Source organism: Podarcis vaucheri (assembly GCF_965113315.1).
Source record: "Podarcis vaucheri genome assembly, chromosome: 9".
NCBI classification, from domain to species: domain Eukaryota; kingdom Metazoa; phylum Chordata; class Lepidosauria; order Squamata; family Lacertidae; genus Podarcis; species Podarcis vaucheri.
This window is the reverse complement of record NC_138767.1, coordinates 14,899,260-14,918,441: the sequence shown is the minus strand read 5'-3', so window position 1 is coordinate 14,918,441 and position 19,182 is coordinate 14,899,260. Positions and strand designations below refer to the sequence as shown.

The 19,182-nt window shown below is 39.9% G+C and overlaps 1 protein-coding gene across 5 annotated transcripts in view; it reads left to right on the top strand.

Annotated features, from left to right (window-relative positions):
- The window catches only part of WDFY3 (WD repeat and FYVE domain containing 3), a 129,648-nt gene that overhangs the window by 37,365 nt on the left and 73,101 nt on the right, over positions 1 to 19,182 (top strand). For 4 of the 5 annotated variants that reach the window (XM_082236234.1, XM_082236232.1, XM_082236233.1 and 1 more), the window contains exons 7-18: positions 611 to 797; positions 1,190 to 1,356; positions 1,974 to 2,441; positions 3,057 to 3,158; positions 5,122 to 5,315; positions 6,132 to 6,589; positions 8,355 to 8,438; positions 12,069 to 12,246; positions 13,232 to 13,446; positions 14,797 to 14,909; positions 16,723 to 16,954; positions 18,405 to 18,505. In XM_082236234.1, coding sequence (XP_082092360.1) covers positions 611 to 797; positions 1,190 to 1,356; positions 1,974 to 2,441; positions 3,057 to 3,158; positions 5,122 to 5,315; positions 6,132 to 6,589; positions 8,355 to 8,438; positions 12,069 to 12,246; positions 13,232 to 13,446; positions 14,797 to 14,909; positions 16,723 to 16,954; positions 18,405 to 18,505 — 2,499 coding nt within the window. The remainder of the gene's footprint in view (positions 1 to 610; positions 798 to 1,189; positions 1,357 to 1,973; positions 2,442 to 3,056; positions 3,159 to 5,121; positions 5,316 to 6,131; positions 6,590 to 8,354; positions 8,439 to 12,068; positions 12,247 to 13,231; positions 13,447 to 14,796; positions 14,910 to 16,722; positions 16,955 to 18,404; positions 18,506 to 19,182) is intronic. The other variant, XM_082236235.1, reaches the window with a different exon arrangement.

The window sequence follows — 19,182 nt, the reverse complement described above, 5'->3', positions numbered from 1 at the left end:
CTCGGCCAATAAAGCGAGATGAGCACCGCAACCCCAGAGTTGTCCACGACTGGACCTAACGGTCAGGGGTCCCTTTACCTATTATAATATAATATAATATAATATAATATAATATAATATAATATAATAATAACATTTTATCTTGCCTTGCCAGTTTTCACATTTTGCAAGATATAGTCAGACACTCAAAGATGCATAGTGAAGAAAATGTGTTTTCTTAAGAGATACGATTGAGGTTCTTATTTGTGAGTTATTTTGCACATCCTGACAAATGGCAAGAAGTGGATGTGATTTGTAGCTCTGTGTAACATGGTGAAAGGGGAAATTGCACATCTGCTCTAGTATAGTGTGAGCTTTGCAAATGTATGTAGAATATGTGCAGGTGTCAAAGTTCCCGTTTTGTACATTTCCTAGACATGTATAATATAGGTGTCCCAACCATCTGTTTTTATTTTCTTGCAATGTGTGAAATAGCTCTTAGTTCAGTACATAAGATCATTCTTGAAAATGGATTGATACCAACTAGTTGATAATCATGTATGAGAACACTTGTGCTTGGTAATTTTTGTATAATATGAAAAATGCTGGGGGTTTTTTATTGTCTTTACAGAAAAAGAATGCCTGTCAACATGTGTTCAAAACATGCAACAATCGGATGACCTTTCTCCCTTAGAAATAGTTGAGATGTTTGCTGGCCTTTCTTGCTTCCTCAAAGATTCCAGTGATGTCTCCCAAACACTCTTAGATGATTTTAGGATATGGCAAGGATACAACTTCCTCTTTGATCTCTTACTCAGGTATGCAAACCAGGTTTGCAAATTTATTTTATTGCTTCAAATGCAATTTTCATCCTAGCAAGATCTGTGTTGACATATCATTTTTGGAGCTGAAAAATTGAATGCCACCAATTCAGTAGATTCTTACAAGTTACAATGCAAGGAGGGGTATGTCACAAATTGAAACGACACTTTATTTTAGGGTTTTGGTTTTAGTCTTGCTAGTCTAGTAATTAATCTTTTGATGTGGTGTAGTGTTGGCTATTGTAGGTTGTTATTTTAAGTAAGAACCAAGTTTTATGGAGAACTTCAACACATGAAATTGGATGTGATTTTTTAAAAAATGTTCCAAATTTTGATTTGAATGAATGAGTGGCCTTGTTTTGAGATGAGTGTGCATTTCATCCCTGCAGGTTAGAACAAGCAAAAGAAGCAGAATCTAAGGATGCTCTGAAGGACTTGGTGAATTTGATAACCTCATTAACAACATATGGTGTCAATGAATTAAAGCCAACTGGTGTTACTACGGGGGCACCTTTTCTGTTGCCTGGATTTGCCGTCCCACAACCTGCAGGCAAAGGTGAGCTTTCTCTTCTTTTTAAGAAGTCCTTTACATGCAAAATTTAATCTGACATTTAATAGTCCTGAATTTGCTTGCAGTGGCTTGATCTGGAATTGATGGTGATCTCAGATTCTTAACAGTGTAGAATTAGGAAGGATCAGAAACTTTCTCAGACCTCCGGTCCATAATGTAGTGTGAGCCACTTGACCCTTTACTTTACCACAAGCTCACCTTTGCTTCTTGAGGCAACCCATAAACCGATATTCAGTTACTATTTTATATTGCTTAGCACTGTAAAATAAAATACAATGATGGTGGTATTGATTGGATCTGTCTATGCGTAGCCTACATAGGATACCATACTCTGTAAGAACAATACATTATGTTCTTTCCCACCATTCTTTGCCACTGGAACCCTCCAACACATCCTAATCATCCTAGGGGCTGCCTCCTGTCCACTCCCCCTTCTGGGAATGGTGTGGCTATTCTTAAAAAAGAGGCACCTCCACTACTATCATCTGCAGGCTCTGTTCACATGCAGTTATTTGCATTAGAGAATAAAGTGTGACGAACTGTATGCTTGAAGAATAATCTTTATGTAAAGATCTGTAAAGTTTCCCTTCTTCCTGTTGTAGGTCACAATGTGAGGAATATCCAAGCCTTCTCTGTCCTACAGAATGCTTTCCTGAAGGCAAAAACCAGCTACCTTGCACAAATTATCCTTGATGCCATCTTAAATATCTACATTGCCGACAATGCCAACTATTTCATCTTGGAATCCCAGCACACTCTGTCCCAGTTTGCAGAGAAAATTTCCAAGCTTCCAGAAGTACAGGCCAAATACTTTGAGATGCTTGAGTTTGTTGTGTTTAGCTTGAATTACATACCTTGCAAAGAACTGATCAGCGTCAGCATCCTCTTAAAATCCAGCACCTCTTACCCATGTAGCATCATTGCAATGAAGACACTACTTAAGTTCACACGGCATGACTACATCTTTAAGGACGTCTTCAGGGAGGTGGGACTCCTGGAGGTGATGGTGAACCTTTTACATAAGTATGCAGCTCTTCTGAAAGAGCCTACACAGTCTCTGAATGATCAAGGTAATTATCTTCTCTTCCTCCCCCACCCCTGACCAAGGTTTCTTTCAAATCCTGCTTTTATCTTGTTCTTTTTTATCACCTCTTTTTATACTATTGGAAATGCTTACCTGTCTTGCATTACCTTGCAAAAAATATGCTATTGCCCATAAAACCTATGTAGGTTCAGATTTATCTTATTCCTCAAATCATCAGCCCTCCTCCAAAACCACCTTTTGAATTCTCCCCAAAGGAGGCATTTAGTTTTCAGCAGAATCTCACGAGACATTGGTATTGCTTACAAGAGTAAAACAACCTGCTAGAACCTTTTAAACTCTCACTTAGTTTTGAAACCAAAATGCACATGAGTGACATAGTGATGCACTATAGACTTGCCGCTGAGTTGTATCCCAATACTTCACACTGGATGCAAAGTATAGGCAGGCTCAGTGTACCAAAGTGGAACGCCCCCTTCTTCTGCTGTACCATGATTAAGCATTTTTAAAAAGTGATTGTTGTACACCAGCCAGCACATATAATATAGGAGCGATACTCTGAATTAATAAGCAGTTTGGTAATAGCATGGGCATATATACACTGCATTTTCTTTCATTGTAGCTTTTCGAAATTGTTTTCTAGGGGACTCAAGAAACAACAGTTCATTTGAAGACCAAAAGCAGCTTGCTTTGCTGGTTATGGAGACCTTGACAGTACTGCTTCAAGGATCGAACACAAATGCAGGTATTTGGCAAATGGCTGTTACAACGAATGAGCCTATGTCTCTTAATGCTGACAGCTGCCCTTGAAATGCACTTAAATCATAAAGACCAATATAGAGTTATGTAATCTGTTTAGATGTGGAAATGCTGTGTCAAGCAGGTTTTTTGACCTTCTTGGAAGGAGGATACATTAATAGAATACTGAATTTGTTTAATTTGCTTGGCCAGATTTGCTTGAATTTCCCTTAGCAGAGGATAAGATTATTCTAGAATGGTGCCTTTCAGATATTTAAATTTGTAGTTTTAAGATGCATTTATTTGAATAAAATATATTTAGTGATGAATTATTACTTTCACCTGCGTCTCCTGATAACTGCAGTCTATCAAAAGTTAAATCAATAGCCTTTTCCTATAAATGGTTGCTTCTTAGTGTGGGGTAGGTTTGTATTAGCCTGCTCTTGACAATAGGAAGAATATGATTACTGGCATGTTACTGCAGTCTAGCAACTTCTGTCCCCTGACAAAACATGACCTTATCACGGATCATGATCTTCGTCCACGCCTGAAATACAGTGGTACCTCCGTCTACGAACTTAATTCGTTCCAGAGGTCCATTCTTAAGCCGAAGCGTCCTTAAGCCAAGGCGTATGCTTTCCCTAATGGAGCCTCCCTCCACCGGCGCCCTTCCCCCGTTCGGCTTCTTTTCCAGGGCAAAGTTTACTGGCCGGAACACCTACTTCCAGTTTTGCGGAGTTCTTTGCCCGAAAAGTTCATTAGGAGGACTGTTCGTAGATGGGAGGTACCACTGTAATTGCTTCAACATTTCTCCTTTCCCCTTTCTTGGATGTGTTTTGAGAGTGTGCATGAGTGCCTCCTTCCCCAATGGAGCCTACTGTAGCTTCACCTGAGCTCATTCAGTTCTAGTTTTGCAATACTGTCTTCTAAGGTGGGGCCAAGTGCTTGAACAAGGGCAAGAAGAGATATGGCAAAACTGGACACATCACTGGAATAAAATGGCCATCTTTGCTGGGGCTAATGGGAGTTGTAGTCAAAAACATAGGATGTCAGCAGATTGTCAAAGGCTGGGGTAGAACTTTGGAATGAAACTGAAATAAGAGTCTGGTAGGACAGGGGCATGTAGCTGAAACTGGGCTGTAAGTATCTGTTGGCTTCTGGAGTTTTAACTGGTGCTGCTTACTCTGATCACATCATCCCAGTTTTGGTCTTTTTTTTAGAGACTTCCCGGACTGACTATTCATTTAGAGTTCAAATTCAAAGCCCTAAGTGGATTGGGACCAAGCACATAAGGGAATACCACCACACGTACCTACCTGCATAGTGAGATCATTGGCAGATTCCCTGTTTTCAGCTACCATCTGTTAGAAGAAAATTTCCTTTTAATAAGAGAAGTCTTTTTTTGGTGGCAGCACCCCATTTGTGGAATGTCCTCCTTGAGGAGATTTGCCTGCTACCAGCCCTTAACTTCAAGGCACCAGGCAAAATCTCTTTTCATCAGCCAGGCATTCTGAGCACCTTGATTATTTTAAGCTGTGATTGTTGTTTCTGCTTTTATATGCTGTTAGGTTATTTTTAGGTTTCTGGCGGTTTAATTTTTGCATGGTTTTAACTTTTGTAAGCTGCCAAGGTGCATATTGGATTTGAGAGGATATAGAATGTACTGTATAAATGTATTAAACAAATAATAAATATTTGCACTGTAGAATATCTCAAGCTTGAATGAAGTTGCAGAATTACCAAGAACATGCAGATCCTATTTTATGTTTGCTTGTATTACAGCTATTTAGTGCTTATCCTCTTGAGTGGCAAGCTAAGTAAGACCCTTTATATCCAATTTTAAATGTTTTCAGTCATCTCTGAGATCCCAGAAATTGCAAGCATTTGTGCCAGTGTGGTTCATTAGAAAGTGCTGCCTAGATCTACCTGGTGGCATCATACCTATTCCACTGTCTTTGTTTTCATTGTAGGCATTTTCAGGGAGTTTGGTGGAGCGAGGTGTGTACATAACATAGTAAAATATCCACAATGCAGGCAACATGCACTGATGATAATCCAGCAGTTGGTGTTATCACCAAGTGGCGACGATGACATGGGGACTCTCTTGGGATTAATGCACTCTGCTCCACCTACAGAATTACAGTTGAAGACTGACATATTAAGGGTAAGTACATTAATGAAAAATGTATGGATGTTTTAACACTTCTTATTAAATTACTGTTTCAGATGCAATTATATCTCACTTCACATCACTGATCTCAAACTTTCTTTTTTGTGGGGGCAGATAAATTGAACTGATCTTATTCATGTACTCAGGCAGCACAAATGAACATGAAAATAAATACTGAAAAGTTATTTGAGAGGAAAATAATAATAATTATCAAATAAATAAGAAATCCACTTCTTTCACCTTCTCTGTAAAATATAATTCACATTTATGAACCTTCGAGAATTCACTTAGCCAACATCTTTTTTTGCTTAAGTGATTCCCCAATTAAGATTCTGACAGTCAGCAGAACTGACTTGCAGCCATTTTCCACCGTTGTTGCAGTTCTGGACATCTTTCATATTGCATTTTCTTTCAGTCTACAACCTGGGATGGTTCACAGAACTGCAACTGTTTTACTTTTTCACAATTGTTATTAAAATGAAAAGCTTCCTTCAGCCTGGTTTTTGCATTCATTGGAGAGGTGTGTGTGTGTGTGTGTGTGTGAGAGAGAGAGAGAGAGAGAGATAGAGAGATAGAGAGAAATTCGTGTTTCTGTTGAATCTTGAAGCTGATTTACAAGTTCATCACTCGAAAAAGCGCTTTGTATTGATGAGGCAAGGCTGACTTTTACTCACTGTTTGGGGAAATTTAAAAACTTCTCTGTGTGCATATGCTTCAAATTAATCTCGGAAGCCTTTGTCACTGCAGTGTTTAGAACAATTGACCTTCATGACATCCTGTTTGTTCTGTCTTGTTTAAATATCCGTGTAGGCCCTGCTGTCCGTGCTGAAAGAGAGTCATCGCACGAGAACGGTTTTCAGAAAAGTTGGTGGATTTGTGTATGTCACATCTTTACTTGTTGCCATGGAAAGATCCTTGTGCTCTCCACCTAAGAATGGCTGGGAGAAAGTGAACCAGAACCAAGTGTTTGAGCTGCTCCACACTGTGCTCTGTACCTTGACTGCAGCAATGCGCTACGAGCCAGCCAACTCACACTTCTTCAGAACGGAGATCCAGTACGAAAAGTTGGCCGATGCTGTGAGGTTACTTGGCTGCTTCTCAGACTCCAGGAAAATAAGCCCTTTTAACATCTTCCCCTCAAACACTCAGCCCTTTCAAAGACTGTTGGAAGATGACCTCATAGCCATGGATTCGGTGTCACCCACATTAAGGCATTGCAGCAAACTCTTTATTTACCTCTACAAAGTAGCTACAGACTCTTTCGACAGGTATGATTGGTGAGGTTTGGGGTGGAGTCGGAAACACAGTTATGTCTGGGAATCGCATCATTCATTTTTACCTGATGTTCCCTAAGGGGGTTGTATGCTATTATTTTCTTCTGAGATTGAGAATTGGCAGCTATTTTTAAGTGCCTGTCGTGTAGACAATGATTTATTGCTGGTGCATCCCTACTTTGAGGTTGTGCATGTGGAAATTATGATTCATAGAAGGGGTTGGGGTAGGACCGAAGGTCTAACTTTTGGCAGTAATGACTGTTAATGACCTGTCCTCTTTGCAAGCAAAAGTAGATAGGGCTGCTGTACTTCCATTAGTTTACAGAAGAGAGGATTTTGGCAAGTTGAGCAGAAGTTGCTTCTGCCAAAATTCTGTCTCCTCTGCAACTCTCAGAGGCAACAGGTGTTTTATCAACTTTGGTATTGTAAAGTAACCTGTATAGTTAGCTAACCATTTTAAAAAAGATAGCACCATTCCCTGGCCTTAAACTTTGGATAGCTGTTTTGTTGGAACAGTTTCCCCTTTGTTTGTTAGTAAGTTTTGAGACTCCTAAGAAAAGTTGTAGGTTTATTTTAAGGTATTTTGTTTAAGGGCAGTAGTTGGTTCTTCATTCTGTTGTATAAGGCAAATCAAAACAGAGCCCATTTTAATACAGGCTCAAATAAAATATGGGACATTTTTTTAAAAAAATATGTACGCTTTTAAATGATACTTTGAATTCAATGAATTTTAAAAGAGTTAATACCTTATTTGTATCTTAAAATATTCAGTAGCATTGGGTCTCTGGGATTGTTGCTTTTGATATATAGTGGCTAGTACTAGGATTATATAATCAGTATATTTAAAGTTAACACTCCATAACATAGACCCATTTCCTTTTGCTGAGCTTGTTTACTACTTCTGTCTTGGAAAATAATAGGTTAGGCTGGTAACTTCCTGAGCCTTGATGCTTCTTGTGTAGTATGTAACACTAATAGCTCTGTTGCTTTTGATGGAGAGGGGCACAGGCATGGAACATCCTTCACCCATTATTCCTTATTTTATTTAATTGCAAACACATTTTGTGACTTTAAAACTTCATGCAGTTTTGAAATTCAGCCTTAAAATTAGCTGTACTCTGGGTTTCTCTTTGTTAAATATTGCCAATTGATTTTAATGTTTTTATAAGGTATTACTGGCATGATCTTTAATTGCTCAGTAAAATAGTAATTTCAGATTTCTAGTGGATAGAATTGGGGGCACTCCATCTGATACTGGTTAATACTGGAAGTTAAGAAATCTGGGTAGGCTTTGTTGTTACATAAGTATTTCTAATCCATTTTGTCTTTCCCATTCCTCATTATCTGTCTTCCCTTCATCCCCTTTGTTCTTAAAACTCATTAATTTTTGCAGACTTGCTTGGGATATTATGTTAGTCCTGATGAAATTTTAATCATATCTGGTTATCAGTATGTATTCAAACTTGGTCTTCTGTTAACAGTCCCTGATCTGCATCAGTTTGTTTCAAGATATTAGGCTGTTTAGAAGCAGATAACTCAAAATATAAACAAACAAATGAAAAGGAAAATCTATTCCTTTAAAAAAAAAACCTATCTGTTTTGTATGTCTTAGTTTTTACTTTGTGTGCTCTTCGTCCTTTGCTCTGGCTAATTCTGCAGTATGTATTTCTACTGGTGAAACTGTAGGACTAACAAAGCTTCTAGCCTCTTGTTTTCTTTTCTAACCTCTCTATCCCCTCCACGTTTGTTTTGTCTGTAGTCGTGCTGAACAGATTCCTCCTTGCCTGACAAATGAGACTTCTCTCCCCTCTCCTTGGGGCACACCAGCTTTGTCGAGGAAAAGGTACTGATCCTTTTAAAGAGAAGTTGTGCTTTCTACCGTCTTCACACCTGTGTTCTCTGTGTTTCGTTAACTTCCTCAGAGTGAGGTCTGTTACTGTGCTTCTCTGTTCTTCCAAGAATTGTCAATTGGCTGGCAAGTTAGTAAATTCACATGTAATGAAGCCCCATTTTGAAATATTTGGGCAAATACAGTGGTACCTTGGGTTACATATTCAGGATACAGGCTCCGCTAACCCAGAAATAGTGCTTCAGGTTAAGAACTTTGCTTCAGGATAAGAACAGAAATCGGGCTCTGGCGGCGCGGCATCAGCAGGAGACCCCATTAGCTAAAGTGGTGCTTCAAGTTAAGAACAGTTTCAGGTTAAGAACGGACCTCCGAAACGAATTAAGTACTTAACCCGAGGTACCATTGTACTTGGTGCAGAATAAAGGAAATCAAGAAAGTCAAGGTTCACAACATTTTGAGTGAATTTGTTGCCCTGAGACAGCATACAGGGTGGTTTTTAAGGCATGGTCTATGTGCTGTAGAATTACGTTAGTGGTGGTAGAATGGACTATACCAGTTTGAACTTCAGCCTGGGGCATCAAAATGTTGAATTCTGTTCTGATAACGAAATTCGCTGTAAGTAGAAAACTAAGCACAGCGGGGAGCAGCTAGGGCCGGAACTTTTTTCTTGATGTGCTATGGTGTTTTCTTTTTGGGTACTTCTAAGGATCATTTGATGTGGTGGAGCATTCAAAAACTTTCAGTATATTTTTGAGTCACTGATTTAAAAATTGTATACTGCCTCGAGTTTTCTTTTTAAATAGCAGCAAAAAGCAGTTAGGTATAATTTTTTTTCTTAATGTTTGATCTAAGCTACAGAGTCAACCAGTGCACAGGGAGTTAAAGTCCTTTGTAAACCTGGCATTTCCCAGGATATAATTTCCCTTTTGCTCTCTCGATCTTTTACTACACTCTTGATACACTGTTCCTTCCTGCTTCCTTAGTCCTTGAATGAATTCCCCTCATTGTGTTCTTTTTTTTGATTACCTTATTATATAATGCATTTGTAGTATAATCCTAACTTGGAAGTTCTGCTGACTGGAAGGGGCTTCTGGGAAATCCTGAACCCTCGCTTCCTGTGTTGACTGGCGTGGGCCTGCCAGGTTTTGGAAGTGGTATAATTCATTCCCCCTTCCGTAGGATTACTCTGACTTTCAGTCAATTGAAGCAAACATTTAGCTTCTAGATTCTTCTTATTTTCTTTGTGTTGAGAGTAGTTTAAAACATGCTTGAATGTCTTTAGAAAGTTTTAACAATTTCTGCTGTTGTGCTTTTTTCTGCTACATTGTTTGTGTTTAGTGTGTGTTACTGTATAGGGGCTCAATCTGCTTTGTAATAATTCCCTTGGATGATATTACAATATATCCCATCAACAATATGTTTTTGTAGACTTGAACGTTTCAGCAATACAGTTCATCATCTGTCTTGCATGCTTTACTTAAGATTTCTGCATTGCAGGGGGTTGCACTAGATGGCCCTTCTATGGTTCTGTGATGGTTGTGAAACTTTGTGGCATGGGTTTTTCCATTGGCTTGGAAACAAAGAACTATGAATAAAAGGAAGGCATGTGATGGCATACTTCCATACTTGTGAAAGACATGTTTTAATGCAGCACCATCCTTTATTGGCAATGATTCAGGCTGTGACATATAAATTATAGTGGGCATATGGAAAGGTCTTTTCTGTGCAGTGTTTTGAGCAACAGCTTGAACAAACGAAACTTGCAGATAAACCATTTCCCGTCTCCTAACAGTGGTTAGCCGGTTGGGAGAGGGCTGTGTTTTTGGGCCTCATCCCTCTTCCTGTGCGCGAACTTTTCTTTCCCTTTCTGATTTGAAATTGGATAGGATTCAGCATGCTTAGTGCCGATGGGGGATGTGAGACTGCTTCATGGTTACACTGGGTGGTGGAAGGGAGAGGAAATTCACATGGGAGATGGTGGGAGTGGGTGAATGCATGATTCCACAGCATTCTTCCGTTCTGGTCACGCTTAGTAGATTAGGAATGTTACTTATGTGCTGAACGTATGAACGGACTGTAGGATTTTCCATTCTTTGCTCACACGGCTATCGCACAAGCCAAGCTTGACTTGTTATTTGCCGGTAAGATCATCCTCACCTAAAATATTACATAAAGATTTATAGACAGCTGGAGTAAACATGTTTAAAAAAATGCAAGCATGTCTCTAATAGATCAGGGGAAAATATATCAAATGTAATAAGAGGTTATTAAAAATCTCTTCCTGGGGAGCTGCATGGGTTTGTGTTTGGAAACAGATTATATATTGGAATATATATATTAATCTGTTTGGAAACAGATTATATATACTGTTCCTTGGGGGTGGGGTGGTTGTTGTTGTTTTTCTTCATTCATGTTACTGTGGTATTTATTAATTCCAATAAATTATAGATGACTACTGCAAAACAAAATATTACCAGCGATATTTAAAAGCACAGTTGGAGAGGTAGAGAGCTGAGGCAACAAAATCATCCGTGAAGAATCTTTAGTTAAGATTTGTATGAAACCGTTGCAGAATCCTCTTGGGGTCTTTAAAAACTCTTCTTTCAGTGCACAAAGCTCTTATCCATTGGTAATTACAGTTGCGAAGTGTTCTGAGTCCCTTTTGGCTGGGCTGGCTTCTGCTGTTTAGTCAGAACAACCCCCCCCTTAGGAAAGACATTTCCTTGTTTATGGGGAAAGTTGTGATCCACAAAAGTAACAACTAAAAAAAATGTATGCGTGCTTGTATTAAGCCTCTTTGGTTATTACCAGAGTATCATTATCTGCTGCGCTTTGCAATTCCATTCAAAGTGCTGTGTGCCGATTTGTAATTTTCCCCAAGACTGAGCAAACGTCACAGTCTTGATGACAGAGAAAGGGTGTGCAGGTAACCCTGCCAAGAGCTGTTCATGCTCGAATGAGAAGTGGTGTGTGGAGAGATGATGTAGGAGGGGACAAGTTTGCGCTAAATCCTTTTACAAGTGGTCGATTCCAGAGCACCTTTTGAGGAGGCAGGGTTATGGGGCTTTTCTGAGAGAGTATTTTAAAGCAGACTTGAGCTAACTAGTTATGAAGAAAGGCACACATCTCCTGTAATTAGAAAGACATAAGGGGACTCTCTAACAGATGCAAGTTTATGTTTCAATCCAGATTGGCCACTTGACCCAATGTTTTCTTGGAAATTTCACCTCCTTAGGCCTAAACCTATTTTGATGCATGAGAAGTTACCAGTTAAGTTTACAGTTCATCAGGGCTGCCAAATATCTCAGAGTCATACGGCTGAGAAACCTAATTTGTGGTTCTTCTTGTTTGCTATCTGGTTTTTGCCATAATGCCTGCAGGCTTTATCTCTATATCCACAAATGCTACTGGTGTAATTTTCCATTAAGCTGGTATTCTAGGAAGAGCTAGCAAGCAACATCTATGCATGTGCCACATCTGAAAAGAAGATACCACCTGGAGCACATATTATGGAAAGTGAATACTAGAAAAGCCTTGGCATATTTAATCCAAATGCTGTATTTTGAGAAAAGCTTAATGTTGCATGTGTGTTAAAGCCCTATTATTTTTCCTCCTTACCTTTAGGCACGCATATCATTCTACTTCAACACCTCCAGTATTTCCTCCCAAAAACCCTACTGATTTGAAACTGCACAAAGGAACTGTGTCTCTGCAGAGTTCAGATGCTGTCATCATCCATCCTGGAGCTATGCTTTCCATGTTGGACCTCTTAGTCTCTGTTGGGTCGAATACACAGCCAGAAGTGAGAACCTTTTCAAATATACTGCTTACCCTATAGGGTTAAGTTAAGAAAGCTTATAAAGGAATACATTGGGGGAGTTTAAGATCTGTTTTAACCTAATTCATTGCTTTACCTTAAAATTAACTCTTGAGCTTTACTAGGAAGCAGTGAATTTGAATCTTAGACACTGTACAGTTATTGGCTTGAATCAAAAAGAACAGCACAACCAACTAGTTCCATCTGATCAAAGAAGCTCTGGATTTTTCATCTTCTAGAACAGTAGCTCCCTGTGCTACATAGCAGACAAAGCACTTTTGAAATGGGAAGCTAGGGTGTTTCCAAAGTTTATGGCATGACATGAGGACCTGCTGGGCAGTTTGAAATATTTGAGAATTCCTAAAGAAGCTAATTGGATTCCAGCTGTTACCTACAAAATACATGCCAACTTGAGAACTCTGCCTTATGAGATTGAAAGGTGCTCATCATTTGTTAGTCCCTGATAGCTATATTTCAAAAAGCCAAAATCAGTAGTAGCAGAAATCTGACTTTTCTAACAAAATTGTTTGTTTGTTTGTTTTAAAAATATAACAAGCATCTACACTAAGCATAGGTGAGTAAAGTATAGGACAGAATGCTTTTGTCAGCTGATAGTATGAAAATATGTGAGTTGGACATTATTTCTATTTATAAAACACTACCATAGTTCTTGTTCTTGGCGAATTTGATCAGTAAAATGTCAAATAAAAGCAATCTGGGTTTAGCAACCAGAATCCCAAAGGCTATTTTAAGTGCTCTTAAGAGTTTGTGGTTATCCTGAGGTTGTTGTTTTGTTTAACCTTTTCTTTGTTTGAGCAGCAGACCACTGTGCAATATCCTAAATTTCACACACACACACACACACACACACACACACTTGCTGGAAATGGCGAGTGACACAGTTTTCGTGAGTGTTTTCTTACAGATTTGTTTTGTCTTTGTCTCATTTATGCTTGTGCAAAATTTGCAGCATGCCCTAGATCTTCAGCTAGCAGTGGCCAACATCTTGCAGTCTCTAGTGCACACCGAAAGAAATCAGCAAGTCATGTGTGAAGCTGGACTCCATGCACGACTTCTGCAGAGATGCAGCGCAGCTCTTGCTGATGAGGACCACTCTTTGCACCCCCCACTCCAGAGGATGTTTGAAAGGTTGGCCTCTCAGGCGTTGGAACCAATGGTGCTGAGGTAAGTAGAAGAGGGGGTTTACTTCAAATTCTTATAATTTGATTTGATTATTTGATTTCTAGACTGCTTAATATTTTAAAAAATCTCTAAGCGGTATACAGAAAGCTGAAGCAACAACAGGCAACTTAAACAAGAAATTTCAAAAACACACAGCTACATATAAAAATGTTACATTAATACAAAGTTGCTAATAGAGACGAATCAATATCCATTCATTTTCCTTTGACACACACCCCACTCAGCCTCCAGGTTCTTGCCCAGAGTCCAAACTAGCTCTCAGCTCACCCACAAAAGTCTCACAATTAGAACAGTTCCTGGAAACAGCAGACAGCAGGTATTTTGAGTTTCCCAGGAGGTCCAGAGGACGGGGACCCCTCACAGCTCTTTCTTCACCCTCTGTCCTCTCCTCCTCCTCCTGCTGCTGCTGGTTGATCATGGACATTAATGTATTTTATTGAACTGACACATGGAGGTTGGGCTTAGGATTATTTAAAGAGAGAGAAGAATGAATCTGGTATTAAACTTCCTGTTTAAGTACGTTCTCTGTTGCTGTTTATCATAGCTCCGAGACAGTGAGAGAGTTCTTTTGCACGGTGCGAAACATATTTAAATAGGTCAGCATTCTTCACACATGACATGGGAACAATCTCCACATTTTTTAAAAAAGTATTATACACTGTCACTTTCACAAACACTTGTTTTGCTTTAAGCACCTTGATAATGAAGTTGGTGATTTGTGAACAGGAGAAGCTTCACGAACTGAAGCAGCTGCTGTCGTGCTTTACTGTTCTACCCTTTAGGGTGAGGGAGAGCGGGGGAAGCTAAAAGAAGCACTACAAAGTTGAACTATGATGCACTGAAAACTATTTTAATATTTCAAATGTGGCCCTGTAAAATGCATATATGGGAATATGTTCATAAATGTTAGGTAAACTGAGCTTGTAATATGTATGCAGTCTTAGTTTGTCTAAATTGATAGCATTTGAAATCAAGCACTTGAGGGCAATGTGTCTGTATCTTCATCTGTTTCTGCACCTGTACCTACTTCCTAATACGAAAAACCCCACATAATTACGCCAAGAGGATTTTGGCTCCTCTGAGACATAATGCCTAAGACCACATGGACATTGGTGAAGTAGGTGTGGATTTCTACAGTTCTGTTTTATATTTAAATAAAATTTAGGGTTCTTTTGGCCTGTATTTTGCTTTGTTTACTTTCTAAATAGTTTTTGATGAAGCACATTTTAATGTATGTACATGTTCAAGTGGCAGCTGTTGCACTTAATCAAATAAAAAGGAATGCAAATAACTTTGAAACCTTTCTTATTTTCCCTCTCCATTTTTCTCTAGGGAATTTTTACGTTTGGGAAATCCTCTGAATTGTGGAGCCTGGGATAAGAAGCTGTTGAAACGATACAGAGTGCATAAACCAAGCTCACTCAGTTATGAGCCGGAGCTGAGAAGTAAGTGTTTTTATGTTTGAAATAGTTTTGAGGCACTCATTAGTAACCGCCAGACTGACATCTGGCCATGCTTCAACAATGTTTCAGAGAGCTAACAAGTGAGATTTAATTAATGCTTGTAGGTAATGACAAGGAGTGAGGATTTCCCTTATAGAGCCTAACGATGGTTAGCAGTTGGCAGCAATTCTGACCCTAGATGTGGCCAGCTAGGACACTGGATCTGAAACAACTGTACAGCCCTGCTTTTAAAGCAGCTTTTTCTTTCCTGATTAAAGATCTGGTGCTGTATGCACAGGTGCATGGCGGTTTCGAAACTTGGCTTTTCTCACAAGGAAAAAGCTTTCCACCCATGGATATAAAGTTGTAAATTTGAGCAAACGTCTCTTCCCTGCCAGTTAGATGATTCAATCACTACCAAATTTTCCCTCTATAGGACGCACTTTTTCCCCTCCAAAAATTAAGGGGAAATGTGTATGTGTCCTATGGGGCAAATGCAGGCTCCCTGGCTTCAGCAATAGCAACGCGAAGCCTCTGAAGCTTGCACTTTTGCTGAAGCCAGGAGATTCTGGTCTTTGAGGCTGGTGGTGGGGGAAAGCAGCGCTCCCCCCCCACCAGCTCCACAGGCTCGGGGGGCAGTGGGAAGGCGCACGATGCTGGAGGGAGTACTGGCCGAGTCAGTCCCTTCTCCCTCCTGTGGGCTTTTGCGGGAGATGGGGGAATTCCCCCACCTCCCGCAATAGCAGGGAGAAAGTCTGGGAGAAGTGCACAGGCTGTGTGTGTGGGGAGGGGATCATATTTTTTCCCTTGATTTCCCCCTCTGAAAACTAGGTGCGCCCTATGGTCAGGTGCGCCCTATAGAGTGAAAAATATGGTATTTTGTGGATGTACGCAAAGCTCAGGCTGTGTGAGGCAACTGCCTTACTGTTACAGAATGATGGACTCATTGCTAGATACACTGGTTCTTAAGGAGAAAGAGGGGTGATGCTTTTGGTTCTGTCACACACGACAGTGGTGAAGAGGAGCAAATCATGCTAATGGGGGGGGGGTTGGGGGTTGGGGCTGAGCTGTAAGGATTTGCTCCTCCAGCTGTTCCTGATCTCTTAACAAAGGTTAAAGGGCAGGCTGCACTACACTTGTGACAGCCTGCTGTCTTGAACTGCTAAGGTACGGTTATTACAACCTGCCTTTTAATGCTTTTCTGTTTCCATTTACTGCAAAGTAGGATAGTTATTATTTCATATAGGTAAACCTCTGGCCTCAAATAGTGAATGGTATATGCTACTGGGTGCTCCCAAATTTCCATTGGTTTTACTGATATTACAGCAATTAAGACCTACTGTTTTAATTGCAAAGAAGAAAGGAAGGATTTTATTTTCTCTGGTCACAGCCCAGTTAATCTGGCATAGCAGAAGACTGCTTCACTATGTTGAGCTCATTAGGACTTGGTTGATTTAATTTTAAATACTTCCATTTATGTCAGCTACGTTGTAGTTAATTAACCCGTGTTTAGAAAACCTTGCATTTGTGTAGATAAAGCTTCTGTTACAGAAGTTTCACAAGCAGTTAATTTTGATGCACATTGTTTGCAACCACCTGGAGTCCATTGGTGGCTGCACCATGTAAACTGGTAGTCGTGTGAATCAACAGTGGGTTGAATGGCAAACATATTTTGGGACTTTGTAGTAAAAGACAAAATGTACTTTTGTCCCTTTTATTGTATTAGGATTCTCTTACTAACAGTACTAATCTCATGTGGATCTTCTATTTTTTTTTTAATTTAAAAAAGTATTTCGTTTTTTAACTTCTGCTATAGATAGCATGATTACATCATTGGAAGGCCTGGGTACCGACTGTGTGTTCAGTTTACATGAAGATAACCACTACAGGATAAGCAAGAGCCTTTTAAAACCAGCAGAAGGAAGCACAGTACCCCTGACGAGGGTGAAATGTTTGGTTTCCATGACAACCCCACATGATATTAGACTTCATGGCTCAGCAGTTACTCCTGCATTTATTGAATTTGACACGTCTCTTGAAGGGTTTGGGTAAGGTCTCGTGAAGGCTCTTTTCTTACTCTCTTCTTGTTTCAGAATAATGTTTGCAGTTCCTAATTAACTTCTTTGATTTTCAAAACCATTAGTTGTGCCATGGAAGACTGCCTCTGATATAATAATGCACCCAATTCAGATGATGAGTTCTTTGAGTATAGATGATCCCACCAAGCAAATGTGGGTTATGTAGGTTAGGTGTTTTGTGTGTATTTAAAAAACCCTTTCTTAGCAAAGAAGTGGCACCAAAATCCAGTTCTCAAAAAAAAAAACCAAAAAAAAAACACCTTCGTTCCCTAGAAAATTTTTGTCAGAGGAAGTGGAATGTAATCAGGCTTGGAGAAATATAATTAATAATTAAAGTAGCAGCTTTGGAAAGGCAGTTCAGTGATCATGGAATAATCTCAGCATATTTGATTATTGTAGATTAAATATACACCTTAGCTTTCTTGAGCAACTTGTCTGTTTTACTCAGTTTTTGATTCTTCTAATCTGTAAAGAGGCTTAATCTGCAAAGTTGATATCTTAAAAGTATGCATTAATATTAAATTCTGTAATTCACTTATTGAAGTATTTATACAAGGAATTATCTTCATAAAATGAATTCTCGTTCATGCTCTTGAGAAAAGGAGCCATGCTCCTAATGCTGGCTTGATCATTAAGGGATCAAGAGCATGTTGCACAATCTGTATTTTCCTTCTTTTACACACCCCTTTGCTTAAAAGAGAGGGACGCGGGTGGCGCTGTGGGTTAAACCACAGAGCCTAGGACTTGCCGATCAGAAGGTTGGCGGTTCAAATCCCCGTCACGGGGTGAGCTCCCGTTGCTCGGTCCCTGATCCTGCCAACCTAGCAGTTCGAAAGCACATCAAAGTGCAAGTAGATACATAGGTACCACTCTGGCGGGAAGGTAAACGGCGTTTCCGTGCACTGCTCTGGTTCGCCAGAAGCGGCTTAGTCATGCTGGCCACATGACCTGGAAGCTGTACGCCGGCTCCCTCGGCCAATAAAGCGAGATGAGCACCGCAACCCCAGAGTCGGCCACAACTGGCCCTAATGGTCAGGGCTCCCTTTACCTTTACCAAGACACTAAGTACATCTAAAATTGGTATAGTTAAAATTTGTTTCAATGCTTATAATTTGACTCTATAGCCACTTACATTGTTATAGTGCTCAACTAATCATATTTTGTTTTTAAAAAATGTCACACACAGTATTTTATAACACTCTTTTTGGAATTAAATGCTTCAGATTAGACACAATAAGTTTAGAGACATCTTCACTGATCATTTCTTGAGTCAACCACGACTGGACGTAATGGTCAGGGGTGCCTTTACCTTTACCTTGCTTAAAAGACTCTCTCTGTTCCCTGCCATGGACTAAGTGATAACATCTGATGGATATTGACTGGAAGTACTGTTCCTAACTCATTGATCTTTATTTAACAGCTGTCTGTTCTTACCAAGTTTGGCCCCTCATAATGCACCTACCAACAATGTGGTCACAACTGGGCTTATTGATGGCACTGTGGTCAGTGGAATTGGAACCGGTAAGTCCCATTGCCATAGCCAAAAGGGATGGATTTGGTGCGTCTGTCATCTTCTGAAATCAGCCCTATAACTACTCTTGACTCAGTTTACTTTTAATTTATGTAAATAAATCCTCTTGAATGCACTAGGAATCCATGAGATTGCGACAGGGAAAAAAGCTATGTTTATTGTAATGGAGCTCCATCAGACTACTGCAAAATGTTTCCTGCAGCCAAAATTGTGGAGGACTTTTTGATATGATGAAAAGTAATGCTAAGCATAGGCACAGAAAAAAATAACCCAGTGGCAGAAGAGCCACTTAGTTCTTACATGGAGCTGGTTGCCAGGGGCGATTAACCTTTTACATCCCAGGGCTACTTTGGTGATCAGCAGTGGACATGGCTATTTATTATATGCACACACTCCCTTGCCACACTGGTAGCACGCATACTCACTACACCTGTACATAGAGCTGTGTCTACCAAGGCAGGATGAGCGCTCTTGCAAAACCACTGCCATCCTAATTCATCCCCCTCCCCCTTTGTGGGTGGAGGGAGACACTGCCTTTTTACATTTTGCAGAAGGTTCAGTAAAGAGTAAAATACAGGACTTCCAGCCCCCTCAACCCTGTCGCTGAGCCAGCAGAGGAATTTTATTTCCTGATCATAGCACAGAGCATCACCAATGCCAAGATAGA